At 55.9% G+C, this 15141-nt stretch overlaps 1 protein-coding gene across 1 annotated transcript in view; it reads left to right on the top strand.

The window, feature by feature from the left end:
* LOC142819584 (guanylate-binding protein 3-like) overlaps positions 1–14070 on the top strand; it is a 72288-nt gene extending 58218 nt beyond the window's left edge. The window contains exons 9-11 of the mRNA XM_075907690.1: positions 10061–10225; positions 12494–12556; positions 13820–14070. Coding sequence (XP_075763805.1) covers positions 10061–10225; positions 12494–12556; positions 13820–13849 — 258 coding nt within the window. The 3' untranslated portion in view covers positions 13850–14070. The remainder of the gene's footprint in view (positions 1–10060; positions 10226–12493; positions 12557–13819) is intronic.
* Positions 14071–15141: the final 1071 nt, after the last annotated feature.

Here is a 15141-nt window from a genome sequence, read left to right as displayed (position 1 = left end):
GCTAGTTCGAATTAAGGGGTGTGTAGCCCCTTAATTCGAACTAGTGGGAGGCTAGCCCTCCCCAGGTTTCCCTGGTGGCCACTCTGGCCAACACCAGGGAAACTCTATGCCCCCCTCCCGGCCCCGGACCCCTTAAAGGGGCACGGGCTGGCTACGGTGCCCGTGCCAGGTGCAAGCCTGCCAGCACCCAGCCAGCAGACCCTGCACCTGGCACGGCACAGAGCCACCCACCCGATGCCCCCCAGCCCACCCCCTCTTCCCGGGACCAGGCTGGCGGCTCCCGGGAGCTTGCCCTGGACCGCAAGAGGCGGGCACCTTCCTGGGCTAGTGCGGACATCGTGGACCTCGTCCACGATCTCCGCACTAGGCACAGGAAAGTGGCCGGCTAGGGCAGGAGAGCTGCCAGCCTGGCCACCCAGGAGCAGGAGTGCATGAAAATAAGGGGGTCCACTGAGACCCCCGTCCCTGAGCCCTGAGCTTACAATGGCCGTCCTGGGTCAGACCAAAGGTCCATCTAGCCCAGTAGCCTGTCTGCTGACAGCGGCCAACCCTAGGGACTCTGGAGGGGATGGACCGAAGACAGTGACCAAGCCATTTGTCTCGTGCCATCCCTCTCCAGCCTTCCACAAACTTTGGGCAGGGACACCATTTCTACCCCCTTGCTAATACCACTCCATGGACCCAACCTCCATGACTTGATCTCACTTCCCTTTAAACTGTGTTCTAGTTGTAGCCTTCACAGCCTCCTGCAGCAAGGAGTTCCGCAGGTTAACTATTTGCTTTGTCAAGAACAACTTTCTCTTACTACTTTGAAGCCTGATACCCATTCCTTTCCTTTGCTGTCCTCTAGTCCTTCTTTATGGGAACTCAGGAAGAACTTTTCTGAATGCACCCTCTCCACCCAACCCCTGCTTTTAGAGACCTCTATCCTGTCCCTCCTCCGTCTCCTCTTTTCTAAGCTGAACAGTCCCAGTCTCTGTAGCCTTTCTTCATCTGGGACCTGTTCCCAACCCCTGATCATGTTAGTTGCCCTCCCTTCTCCCAGCCTTTCTCTTCCCCTCTCCCACCTCCTTTTCCCAGTCTCCCCCAGTTTTGTTCAATAAAGACAGAGTCAATGTTGGAAGAAACGTTATCTTTATTTTGTACATCAATAAGAAGGGGGGCTAGGGAAGGGTAAGTGGAAGGAGGTGAGGGAGGAATGGGGTACGAGCCCCCGATGGGGAGGACTGGACTGGCTCTGCGGGCTTCTGGGGGTGGAAGCTCTCCTGCAGCCCCCCAATTGCCCCCTCTCCCCAGATGGCAGCCTGCGGCAAGTGCAGCCGGGCTGATGGCCGAGTGCTGTGATGTGCCCAGTGTGGGCACTCCGGGCACTCCAAGCCAGAACTTCTTTGCAAGCGGGGCACCCCTTAGAACTGTCTGTCTGGGGTGGGGGTCGGGTCCCTTTAAGCGCAGCCCTCGGCTAGCCTGAGACAGCAGCTCCACGCTCTAAGTCCTCCTCTGATGCCCTGCCGGCACTGCTTCCGGCCAGCCTTAAGCCCTGTTCAGAGTCCACTCAATGTGGACTTGCTAGTTCGAATTAGCAAAACGCTAATTCGAACTAGTTTTTAGTTCTAGACGCGTTAGTTCGAACTAGTGCTGTAGTGTAGACGTACCCTATGATTCTATGAAAATGTATCTCCCCCTTCCCCCTCCCAGGCCTTAGCTGCAGTGTGGGCGGGGGAGGGGGGCACAAGGAATGCCTCTGGAGGCCAGGGGGAAAGAGAGAAGAGAATGTGCTGGTTCCAAATGGTCCCTCTGATCTTGAGCCCTTTCTCATCCCCTCATCCTCAAACCCATCCCTCTCCTGCACTGCCTCCTGCACACACACAGCTCCACTGCTAGCCCCCTTCCCTGAAAGACACAGGCAATGCCAGGGAAGTCTGCTAGTGTGTATATATGTAATGAAATAGCCTTCAGCAAATAATTTTTATTAATATTACTACTACTACTACTATAAATTAATATATCCGGGGGTTCTAACCATTAAGCATTTAAGATCCAGGCTGAAGGGAGATTTAGAATGTCCACGTTGGGATTTTGCTTTTATAGCACCTTTCAATTACACACATCAAAAACACTGCTGGGGCATAAATTTATTTGTTTAATTTATCACCAGAGGAAGTTCAGGTGTGGAACCACCTACAGGCCAATTAAATAACATTTCCCCGGGCCCTGCTGGAACTGGCTCTCTTCAGCCATCATGTAACAGTGGCCATTCCCATTATGGGCAGTTTTTCCTTTACCAACTTCCCAGCAGCTCAGCCAAACTGCAGTTTGGGGGCTGTTCCTCCACCAGCCGTCAGCTGGTGAAGCCCTAAACACCTTCACCTGTAAGTGATCTCGGGATTCCCAGATCTTCATTTCTCTCACAACAGAGTGTGAGGAGGGTAAACTCCTTCCACATCTATGGCGTGTGGTGTTTGGCATGTGCTCCATGCACAGTGAACCCTGGTTAACTGTCTGTCACCGAACCGACTGGTGTCACCTCTTTTGTACCAAAGTCCTACATTGTCTGTGTGGATAATAGGGCAAGTTTTCTTGTTCTGTACCTTAAGGTGGCTTTTGTTGCTATAAGCCATGGTGTTGTTGCTATAAGAAGACATTGATTTAACTCCAGACTTTACAGCATCTGCACATGCGGAGGAGGCAGGAGAGCTAGAGCCAGTTTCACCAGCACATCCGGTGCCCATGATGGATCTTTCACCACCAGGGGACCAATGCCAAGAGCTCCTATAGAACAGGATAGTGGATCTTGCTTTCCTCTTGGAGGAGGCCCAAGACAGCCAGGATCAGTTGCTGGGCATCCTCCATCCCCTAGGACCCTCCAGGGCAGCGCTCTCCATTACCAGGCTCTCCTGGCAAAATATGACTTCAAGAATTGCACTAAATTGGCAGAATTCAAAGCTCACCTCCCACCAGAGCAACATCAGCAGGCTCAGGTGCATCCCAATGATTGCACATGGTGGCCACGGTGGGCCTGCAGGTCCCTGTGGATGCAGCTGACACAGCCTCCTCCTTGCTGGTTACTGGGATGATCTTGCATCGCCAGCCTTGGTTACAGTCCTGCAGGTTTCCAGGGAGGCCCAGACACCTACAGAGGACTTGCCCTTGGAGACCCAAACACTGTTTAGTGAAAGGCCAGCAAGTCCTTGAACTCCTTCCAGGACTGCCACTGCCATGCTCTGGTCCCTTGGCATCCACACTCCAGCGCTGAGACGCCAGCAGCAATGGCAGGCAAAACCCATCCCCCAAGCACCCACCCCATCCCCAACACCCAGCCCCCCAACCACCCACCTCATCCCCAACACCCATTCCCCAACCACCCACCCCTCCCCAACACCTAGTCCCCAACCACCCAGCCCCTCCCCAACACCCATCCACCAACCACCCATTCCCTAACCACCCACCCCTCCCCAACAACCATCCCCTAACCACCCTGCCCCCAACCACCCACCCCATCCCCAACACTCAGCCCCCAACGACCTTCCTATCAGTGCGCTCATGAGACACCACGTTGCCGGCAGGGATCCCAGAAAGCATGTTCGCCTGCCCCTTCCTCAGCCCTCTCTTCCTCCTTCCCCAGCAGCAGCCCAAGCACCAGGTCTGACATCCATGTTGAGATCTGTGACCATCCCTCACCCACCCATGGAAACCCCTGTCATCTCTGGGGGCCATTTCCCCTTTCACCCCACATGGGGCCAGTCACCATGGACAGTTGGGTGTTGGGGATCATCTGCCCCGGATACCCTGTCAAATTACATTTATTTCCACCCCATCCCTCTCTCTCCACTTTGCCTTTCCCCCCACCCCCTCTCACTGCAAGTTCTCCAAAGGAGCGTCCAGGACCCAGCAGTGGTAGCCCTCAGGGCCCCACCTGGGCCTGGCCAGTGTTGTTCAGGGGCCTCCTTGCCCTCCACACCCAGACCCCGCCCCTCCTCTCCGTGTTGCATTTCTCCTCACACTGGACCAGGCCACTTCTGCCAGCCCTGCCCTGGCCCTGTTCACCTCACGGCCTGGCTGTTGTCTGGAACTGGCAGAGAGGCTGGGCTCACCACACCTCTGTGTGACGCATCCTTACCCCACGCAGGGAGCCTGCCCCAGGGAGAAATGGAAACACTTCCCCTCCCCACTCACTGAGCCGATGCCTCCCCTCTGCAGGGCCCCTCCCTGCCGCCCGCACCCCCTGCGTGAGCTCGAGACTCTGGGCTCAGCTCTTAGCGCCGTTTGGGTTCAACTTTCAGCACCCACCCCAGTGGATGGCACCTCCATGTTCACAGCCCTCCCCCTCCATGCCTCCTCACAGGCTCCCTCCTCCACTCGCACTCAAACCCCCACCTGCCTGGGGTCTACAGCTTGTTCTCCGATCTCACCAAGCACCCTCAGGGCCCAGGCAACGTCTTCTGACCCCTCCCTCAGGAAAGTGACCCTGTGAGTAGCCAGCACCTGGGCTAGACGGGTCTGTCAGCTGGTGGCCGTGATGGCTGCCCCTTCCCCCTCCCCCCCCCCCCGCAAGACAGAGAGAACATTTCCTTGCATCGCCACACGCCATTTATGTCTGTGGTGCAGGTGGAGGTCTTTGGTCAGCCCACTAATGGCTCAGGCCTGTGAGGTATTTATGTTCTTCTCTGAGGCCTTGGTGCTTCAAGTTCTTACAGGCCCCCACGGCCATGGAGAAACAGTTGGGTGCAAGACGACCTAGCCCAGGCTCCAAGTCTGTGCTCCTCTGGTGCCGGGTAGCCATGGCAACATTCCCGCAAAGTTGAGGAGTTGAGCTGGTATTGTACTTAGACCAGCCCCGCCCGTCAGGACTCCCCTCAGGGTTGTAGCCCCTGTTGGGGCCGGTCAGTCAGATGAGCAACTCGCCTGCTGGCTCTCTGGCTGCGTCCAGCCCTGCTCCACCCCTGCAAGAGTCTCCCCTCCCCAGGGAAACCTGGGCCAGGTCACCAGGGCTGCTTCCCCTGTTGTCTTCTCTGGGGCAGGGGCTCATAAGTGCAGGACAGTGATGCTGCTGTCTGTGCACACTCCCCTCCACTCCCCACCCCCAAAGCTCCTGCCTCTTGTGCCTGTGCATGTCACTGCGCCTGACTGCACAATCAGCCCCTACCTTGGACAGACGAGTGCTGAGCCACCCACAGGGGACGTCCCACGCTCCCAGCCCTGCAAGGAGACAGACACGCTGCTGGGCTGGACAGTGGCCTTGTTCCTTAAAATGGCTTGAAAATGCCTAAAATGTCCCAGAATTAAACTCCGTGAAACCTGTGACTTTGATAACAAGATGGAACAATATGTCAACTCAAGAAAATCTCTGCTTAGTGATAGAACCACTGGTGACATTGAAGAGGAGGAGCTCAGACAGAGGCAGCTTCCTGACAGAGATTTAGTGTCAGGAAAAGCTCCCCTGAGATGCAGGGCAGCAGAAGCAGCCAAAGCACAAGCCAAAGAGCTGAATGTACCAGGGGTATTATCTGTGTAGTGAGCGCAAAGAATAGACAGAATAGGTCACGTTGAAGAGCGGAACCAGTCCCTCTGAAGAGCACTGCCATGGGGCAGACAGGGTGCGGACGGGTATGTGGAAGGGGTGACCAGCAGCATGGCCCCAGACAGTTCACCGCCTTTGGGAAAAATCTATAGTAAAAGCAGGAAAATAATTATTTGGCAAATTGCTGCAGATGGAAAGTGCAGCCCAGCCAAATTCAGCCAGACCAGGCCGATCCACCTGAGGAGTTTTCCACACATGTCCTGGGCTGAAGCCAGGCCGATGAGGGGGACGGGACACGGCCTAGTACAGTGAGTGGGACACTGACGTAGTGGGGTTTTGTCTACTCTTGTAGTCCAGTGGGTTCATGCTGGCTTTGCGTTCATCGTTTGCATTGTTGTGTTCCATGTGATTCCTGCTGTCCTAGGCTGCTCTGCCATGATTCTGTGTGTGTGCCTCAGTTTCCCCCAACACTGCAGCACTGTCTGCATAAGGAGGGCAAGGCTGGGCATGACTCATTGGGGATGTATGTTCAGTCTCTCACATCCCTTGGCCCAGGTGACAGCAAATTACACCTTGGGCCTGGAGGCAGGACAAAGCAGGAGGCGGGGCTGCCTGGGGGGCAGTGAGCAGTAGCTGAGTGGAAGTGAGTTTTTCGGCTGGCTCAGGGACAGGGGAGCCTAGCCAGCCAGTCTGAGCTACACTGTGTCCCTGGGAACCAATAAACCTTCTGTCCTACCTGCCGGCTGAGAGTCACAACTGACTGCGGATGGGGGTGTAGGGCCAGGGACTCCCCGACACTCCGTCACAGACCCGTGTCCCACTGAAACTGGACACAGGAGGTCAGGTTAATATTCTGACTGCTCAAGATTATACAAGACTGAAACTGACACCCCAGCTGGGGCCCCCAAGCCAAAAGGGACTGGCTGCTCCACCTGCCTATGGGGTCCTCGCTGGGACTATCACGATGTGTTGGCAGGGCTGGGGGGCTTGCAGGGTGAACGCACCATCCAGACAAGCAGGCCCATCTCTCCATGCAGAAAGGTGCAAACTCCCGGCTGAGCTGCAGGGATGGAAGCAATTCAAGTGATACGGGAATGGAGGGGCCAGCAGAGTGGGTGAGCTCCCAGGTCGCTGTGGGGGAAAGCAATGGCCAGCGCCGCGTATACTTAGGTCCCAGAGACCTCAGCAAGCTACAGAATGAGAACCTTTCCTACTGCCAGCTAGAGAAGAGATTCTGGCTCGAGCAGCCAACGCGCCGTGTTTCTGTGAATTGGATTCCAACGCGGGCCTTCGGCAGCTCAGCTGAACCGAAGAAGGGTCACGGTTACACCCATTTAATACCCCGTTTGGAAGAGACGGATTCTTATGGTTCCTCTTCAGGGTTGTGTTCAGCACCCGCAGTGCGCCCCAGATCAGCCAGGGGATTTATGGACGTATGAATGGTGGTGACAGTGACGACACCCTCTGGGGCTGGCCAAAAGAGGAGCATGACTAGAAGGTGGGAAGCCCTGGGTTCAACTAGAGCTGCAAAGCTCAGACTAAATGGGGAGAAATGAGTTGGGGGGATTATGGAGCTGATCTCTGAGGGCGGAGATGGATATTTTTTTCGATCAAAGGTGCAGACCTGAGAAGAGGAAGATTTTTAGCCCTTAACATCATACCATGTCCCCCATCAACGTGGCCCATCAGTCCCTGGGAACAATTAATTAGCTTGGAAAATTCACACCGACTCTCTGCCGAAGTAGCAGCTCCAAGAACATTCCTAGATCAGGTGTTTCTGGCCAGGCAGTGGAAGCTGGAAGGGCCCACAAGCCCCCGAGAGTGTGATTGAGCAAACTGCTCAATGGCGGCACCTTAAGGATCCAGAGAGTGATGCTAACGCTTGAGAAGTGACTGGGCCGTGAGCGTCAGGCCTGGCAAATCGCTGTTCCCTGCAGATGCACTTTCCGGAGCAGGGACTCTCACTGTGATACCAGAGAAGACTCTGGAACTAGAGATGCAGACCTAGCTAGATAGGACTGTAGAGTCAGTTCCTGTAGCCAAAGGGGGTGCTGCTGTCAGCATGAATAAACCAGATTATGAGCAGGAGGCCACCAGACAACTCACCAACAACACATTCTACCGGTCACGTTTCTCCCATCCCACTGAGGAATAAAGAATCAACCCTGTCTCTCAAGAAACTCCTTGCTACAGCTTGGGACCAAATCTCCACAAACACCCTCCCAGAGCCCCCACCAGGGGTACTCTATCTGCTACCCAGAATCCATAAACCTGGAAATCCCAGAGTCCCATCATCTCAAGCATCAGCCCCCTCACAGCAGGATTATCCGGCTATGTTGACTCTCTCCGTCCCTATGCGACCAGCACTCCTAGCGATCTTCCAGACATCCCTGACTTCCTGAGGGAGCTGTAGCACATCAGTGATCTCCCTGCACACACCAGCCTGGTCCCCACGGCTGTAGAAGCTCCTTACACCAGTATTCCCCGTGAGGATGGATGACAGGCTGCCAGGAACACTCTGCCATATGAGGACCCGGCACACCTGGAGGCTGAGCGCTATGATTTTGTCCCCACCCACAGCTATTTCCTGTTTGGGGACAATTTACACCTTCCAGTCAGCATTTCAGCCCTGGGCACCCGCATGGCCCTGCAACCTGCTGACAATATGGCTGATCTTGAACAACATTTCCTCACCTCCCGTCTCCTGTTGCCCCCCTCTGCTTGTGCTACATTATGACATCTTCAGGCTATGGATCACGGGAAGAAGACCCTTGAAGAATTCCACAGGGATTTTAACCCCACCATCAACCTCAGCCTGGATCAGTCCACAGAAGAGGTCTACTTCCTTGCCACTGCAGTGCAATTAAGTGATGGTGACATAAAGTCCACCCGAGACTGGAAACCTACTGATTGCTGTTCTTACCTACATACCTTTAGCGTCTGTCCAGGATACATCACATGATCAGTTGTCTGCAGTCAGGACCTAAGTTTCAACTGGATTTGCTCCAGTCCCACAGATACAAAAAAAAATAACCACCTACAGGATCTCTATCAGGCATTCTTAAAACTTAAATACCCGCCTGCGGAAGTGAGGTATTGACAGAGCCAGACGAGTATCCAGATGTCAACTACTTAATTTCTGTTCTTTCTACTCCAACTCATCTGGTGAAGTGGGTCTTATAGTCTCTATGGGCATGTCTATGCTTACGGGAAGATCAATGCTCCGGAGGTCAATCTTCTAGCATTTGAATTAGCATGTCTAGTATAGGCCCCTGAATCAAATGCTAAGGATAGGCCTGGCCAGTGTCTGGTAGTCCTGCTTTTGCCAGGAGTAAGGGAAGCCAAGGAGAGCATGTGTTTCTGTTGGGATCCCGCAGTGTGGATGTCACTGTGGCTCTGCTTAATGTAAGCCAAATCCAGCTGTGCATTTTGTGTAGCTGGAGTTGTGTTCCTTAAGCCAACCTGCCTGGTCTACTATAGACTAGGCCAAGGCACATCAAAACTGCTTGTTTTTAAAATCACAGACTAACACGGCCCCCCTCTGAAAGTTCGTAGCTAAGAGGAAAGTGGAGCAAATAGGAGGGAAAGAGGGAAAGACGAGGTTGGTCCCCTTAGAGCCGTGTGAGCTGACGGTGGCTGCAGCAATGAGCAGTCACTACTAGAGTACAAGAGACGGCCGAAGCTGCAGATGTCTCGTCTACCATTTTCAGTGGTAGACGGGGTGATTTTCACAGGCAGCAAGGCTTTGATTGCAACCAGCCTCTGAGGAGAAATGCAGCAGAGATCCAAGAGGGTCACTTGGGAATGGAGAAGGGCAGACAACATGCATGAGAGGTGGAGTCTTGGCTTGGCTCAGACCTGGCAGCACTCGTATGGTACTGAGCCACTGAGACCTCACCCAGCTCCACAAAGGGGAATTCGTGAGATGGAAGGCACTGACACCTGTCTCCAGCAGTCCCAGAATTCTCTAACAATCACCTATTATTGCTCCCTATGTGTGGAAATTAGCCCACTGCAAGCGCTAGCTGTACGTCAGTGATGGCCGACACAAAGGGACCTTCTCCAGACAGGAAACTCCAGGTGAAGCTCCTGGCAGTAAGGTGCTACAAATGTCTAATGAAGGTTTCAGGCAATTTGCCAGAGTTTGGGATTTTTATCACAAAGCATTAACTGCAAATTACCCCAATCAGTGCAGAAGGCTGGTCACAGCTGCACAGGGAGCTCTGGACATAGTTGGGAGCACCAAGCAACCCTCTATCAAGGGCTTGGCACCTGGGTCTTGCCCACCTGCTCAGGGTTGCTCTAGGTGGATCAGGCAGGAAGTTTCCCCCTGGATGGATTCACAGGGACCTTGAAGGGAGTCGCCTCCCTGTGCCAGGTGGGATGTGAGTCCCTTGCCAGGGTTACCTGGGTGGTGGTAATTTGGGGGCTTATCTGTGTGCAGTGCTGGGTGCTGGATCTTGGCAGCTCAGACACAGGCCCAGCTAGTAGCCTGGTTCTAGTCCAATACCCAGCAGGGCTCAGTTGCCTTTCTTTGCACAGCTCCAGAGACAAAGGAAAGCAGAAGAGGAGCACTTGGAGCGCCAACGCCAACATGAGAGAGAAGAAAAGGAGAGGCAGCGCCAGTGGGAGCAGTTCTGCTATGAACGTGAGGCAAAGGAGAAGGAAAGGCAATACCAACATGAGCTCAAGGTGGAGAAGCTCAAGGTAGGAGAATCCTGCCCCAGGTACCTGTCCTGGCAGGTGGCATCGGTACCAAACCACTGGCTCACTTGAGGGAGGGGGATCACTCAGCCATGGGCCTACATGCTGTTGCTATAGGAAGTTGGTTGACTGGGGTGGGACAGGGCACGTGGCCTCGTGCGAGGCTCCGCTATTGTCTACGACAAAGACCTGGGATATTTCTAGCCTTGTGGAAAGAGAGTTAGAGGGATTGTTATCAGTGAGGTGAACAGGTTAGTTACAAAAGTTACACCAAGCCCTATAACTTCCATAACTTCTTGGGGGTTACCATGTGACTGAATATCCAGGGGGAGAGTCCTACGGCCAGTCCCAAGACAGCATCTAATGTTCATGCTGAGTTGTTCCCTGCTCCAACCAACATGCATGGAACTGCCCAAAGCACAGGCACTGGGAGACCCACCGTTCTCAGCAGGCAATGGGAGGGGCAATATGGAGAGACAGTCGCTGCAGGGAGGGATTCTGGGACAGCTGAGCTGTCAGTGAAGCCCCACAGCATGAAACCCCATCATGAAAAGGAAATATGGGTTAATGTTCCTGGGGAAAAAGCTTTCACGCAGCCCATAGCCGAATTTCTAAACACCCCAGGAAACCTCCCTTCCCAGTCTCCTAGGGTATGTCTACACTAGCCCCCTAGTTCGAACTAGGAAGGCTAATGTAGGCATTCGAACTTGCAAATGAAGCCCGGGATTTAAACATCCTGGGCTTCATTTGCATGTTCCCGGGCTGGCGTCATTTTTAAATGCCCCGTAGTCCGAACTGACTGCCCGCAGCTACACGCGGCAGTCAGAAATTAATCCAAACTAAGTCCTTAGTTCAGATTAACTGTTACTCCTCCTGCAATGAGGTGTAACAGTTAATCTGAACTAAGGATTTAGTTAGGATTAACTTCTGACTGCCACATGTAGCTGCGGGCAGGTAGTTCGAAATAAGGGGCATTTAAAAATGACGCCAGCCCGGGAACATGCAAATGAAGCCCACAATGTTTAAATCCCGGGCTTCATTTGCAAGTTCGAATGCCTACATTAGCCTTCCTAGTTCAGACTAGGGGTCTAGTGTAGACATGCTCTCAGTCTGTGGGATTCCTTGCCAGAGGATGTTGTAAAGGGCATATTTATACGGGGATCTGAAAAAAGGATTAGGTGAGTTCTCAGAGGACAGGCCCATGAATGGTGATTGGTCAGGGTGGGCAGGATGATGCCCCTAACTACCGTCTGTCAGGGGCTGGCAATGGGCAACAGGGGATGGATGATTCCCTGTTCTGTTCCCTCCCTCTGGGGTACTTGGCACTGGCCGCTGTGGGCAGACAGGACCCTGGGCGGGATGAGCCGTGTGTCTGACCCAGTGTGGCCATTCCTATGCCCTTTCAGGAGAACCCTGAGGTGCTGAGCCCTGGCTCCCAGCCTGAAGCACCGACCCTCCCAGCCTGATAGGCAGGGCACCGGCTCAGGGTTCTCAGTGGGTCTGTCAGGTGAGATCTGGGACCCTCAGTGTCTTAGCCTGTGAGAGGCCCCAGCGGGCTGCGGATCTAGACACAGCGTTTAATGAATCCCAAAACCATGGCACTCACTGCCTCCGTGCTGCCACATCTCATGGTCTTCCAGTAATTGCACTGAGCCTGGTACAGGGTGCAGCTGCCTCCCTTACACCACGTGCCTATTGCTCCCAATCCCCAACCCATGCAATTCAAACCTACATTCCGGTGGGAATATGAGGGACCCCTTTCCTTATCTGCATCCCCCCAACTATAGTGGTGGTCCCTGCTCCTGTGGGTTCCAGCCCTTTCCCTCAGCGTGTGAGCAGAGGTTCAGTGAGTGACGACGCCCCTTTGTGGCCAGGGCGTCTATGTGCACCCAGCCAAGTTGGTCCTATCAGGCTTCTGGGTGTCCAGATGCACCTGGCCCTGGTCCAGCTGCAGCCCCCTCTGCCCAAAGCTCCTGCTGCCACAGTGCGTTTGGCCAGGGGCACATGGCAGATTGTCGTTGGTGGGCCAGGCAGGAAGTTTCTCTCAGGACGGATTCGCAGGCACCTTTGAGGGAGTCACCTCCCTGTGCCGGGGGGGTGTTAGTGAGTGGGGGGTGAGTCATTTCCCAGGATTACCAGGGTGGTGTTAATTTGGGGGCTGAGCTGAGTGCAGGGCTGGGTGCTGGACCTTTGCATTTCAGATGCAGACCCAGCTAGTAGCCCTGTTCTAATCCAATGCCGAGCAGGGCTCAGTGACCTTTCTTTGCGTAGCTCAACAGACAAAAGAGAGCAGAAGAGGCACTCATGAAGCGAGAGCGAGAAGAAAAGGAGAGGGTAAGGCAATGTCAATATGAGCTTGAGCTGGAGAGGCTGAAGATTGGGGAAGCTGCCCCACATACCTATCCCGGTGGGTGGCATCGGTACCAAACCACTGGCTCACTTGGGGGAGGGGGATCACGCAGCCACGGGCCTACATGCTGTTGCTATGGGGAGTTGCTTGAATGGGGTGGAATGGGGCATGTGGCCTGGTGCGAGGCTCCGCTACTGTCTGCAAGAAACACCTGGGGAGTTCCTGGCCTCACGGGAAGAGAGTTATGGGGATACGAGTGAGGGGAACAAGTTTTTGCAAAAGTTCACACTCAACCCCTGAGCATCTAGGAGAAGTTCTTGGGGGAGGGGTTTTCAGAGAAACAGACAGTGTGAAGACTGTCACCCAAATTGGAACTGTTTACAGAACTGGGGAGCTGTCCTGGGCCTGACCGGAAATCCTGGCTGAGAGAAAAACGGCCCAGAGACGCAGCCAGGGCGAGGGCGGGGGGATAACCCGTATGCACAGCCAGCCTCAGTGTCTCTTCCCATTGGAGGTCCCAGCAGGCCAGAGATCCAGACACAGCGCGGGCGCCCTGAGCCCTGGGGCAGAACTGGGCAGAGATGTGGAAACCTGAGAATCTGTCACCATCTTCTCCCAGGCACCACCGCCCTCGGCACAGCGCACGGGGTGTGTCATTAGCCAGCGCAGGAATCATGGGTGATCCGAGCCCCGCTCAGCGCGAGGGTCAGGCCGGTAGCTTTCCTGCAGCCAGTGGCCACGTGGAGCAACACAGCCTCTGAGCCACATCCAACCCTCGGCTGTGCAGCGCAGCCTGGGTCTGACGCACCGAGCGCCCCTCCACCCTTCACCATAGGGAAACTTGTGGGTGCTGAGAGACGGGACACGAGGCTTCTCCTGGCCGAGATGGGCTGAGACGTCCCACAAGGGCTTGTGTGACGGGGCCGGTGTTTCTCTGGGGAAAGGGGGTTCCATGGATGTCTGAGCTGCACCCTCCCTGCGACCCCCAAGCACCCCAGAGAGTCGGCCCCTCCCCAGAGAGATGCAGCGGGCAGCTCTGAGTGGAGCCTCCGCGGGGCCTGGCCAGGGGCGCCCACGGAAAGGTCTGTCAGCACCACAGGCCCCACAGCGCCTCAGTCAGCCCCTCTGAGAGACCAGCCCCTCCTGAGCTGTGCCTGGCCGGGCTCCCGCTGCCCTCGAGCCAGGTCTTGCTGCGTCAGCCATGTGGGGGAGCCGAGGGGACTGACAATGTCTGCTTTCTTATCCAGAATCAGGGGAAAGGTTGCGTGCCGTTCTGAGCCAGGCCGGATCCGCGCCGAGGGGCCTGAGGAAACGTTCCGACCAGTCCTGGGAGCGACACTCACCCAAGAGCCACAACCCGCTGCTGGGCTCTGGGGGTCGCTCTGCGCTGATCGCCCGGGTGCCCCCCGCCCGCCCTGCCCCACAGAGGCCCTGGGGTGGGGGCTTTCCCTGCTGGGGGGGGGGGTTGCCGGGGAGATTAAAGCTTCCTGAGCACCGAGCCGTCGCCTCTGCAGTTTGTTCCCTGCTGCCCCTCGCGCCAACCCCGCCTGCGGCTCTGAGCGGCTGGGCCCCGCGCCGGCGTCTGGCCTGCTCTGTGCCCAGCTCCAGGGCGGGGGGGCCCCGGGCCGGCTCCTGACTCTGGGACCGGGGGAGTCTCCTCACTCTCCGGCCTGCACCCAGCCCCTTGCTGAGGGGCTTTTCCATCCACACCCAGCGCCCAGCACAGGCCCCTTCCTCAGCCCTCGGGACACACGTGACCCCCCCTGGATTAGGGTCTGTGCCCCACGGGCTGCCGGGCAGCAGGGGGATGTCCCCAGGGCCATTCCCACCCAGTGCTGCCGCGGGGGGTGCAGGGCCCCACGAGAGCTGGGCACCCAGGGGGTTTCCATGAGGGGTGCCCTCTGCAGCTCAGCATCCTGGGGGATGGGGCATCGGTGGGGGCACCCAAACATAATTTCCCGGAGGGGCCAGTGTCTGGTGCAGGGTTTGGGGGGAACTGACCCAGAGGCACCAGTGAGCCAAGGTGAGTGGCTCAAGCAGCCGCCCCTCATAGGCTCCCTCAGTCCTCAGACAGTCCCACCCCTGGTACTGTGTGTGTGTGTGTGTGTGTGTGTGTGTGTGTGTGTGTGTGGCCTCCCCCAGAAAGGGGAGTGAAAGAGGGTTGGGGGGGTTCAGGATAGAGGGGGGATGTTGTAGGGGCAATGCAGGGGCAAGGGCCCATTTAGGGAGGGCAGAAGGCTGGGGGGCCTCAGAAGAGGAGATTTGGGTGTTGGGGGAAATATTGGAACAAGGGTAGGGTAGGAAGCTGGATGGGGGGCTCAGGGCAGGGGATTTGGGGGAGTGTAGGGGCAATGCACGGACATGTAGGGAGGGCAGGAGGCAGGGGGTTGGTGTGAGGGCAGAAGGGGCTGTTATGGGGTCTGGGGATTGGGGTGGGGAGGCAATGCAGGGACAAGGGCCCATGTAGGGAGACCAGGAGGCTGAACCCGACCCGCAGGTCCATGCCAGGACACTGCTTGCTCCACCTCCCTTCCCATCACGGACAGGGAATGACTGGGTAGGAACCAAT

The sequence above is a fragment of the Pelodiscus sinensis genome, chromosome 24, assembly GCF_049634645.1.
Source record: "Pelodiscus sinensis isolate JC-2024 chromosome 24, ASM4963464v1, whole genome shotgun sequence".
In the NCBI taxonomy this organism is placed as follows: Eukaryota; Metazoa; Chordata; order Testudines; family Trionychidae; genus Pelodiscus; species Pelodiscus sinensis.
This window is presented reverse-complemented; position numbering and strand designations above follow the sequence as displayed.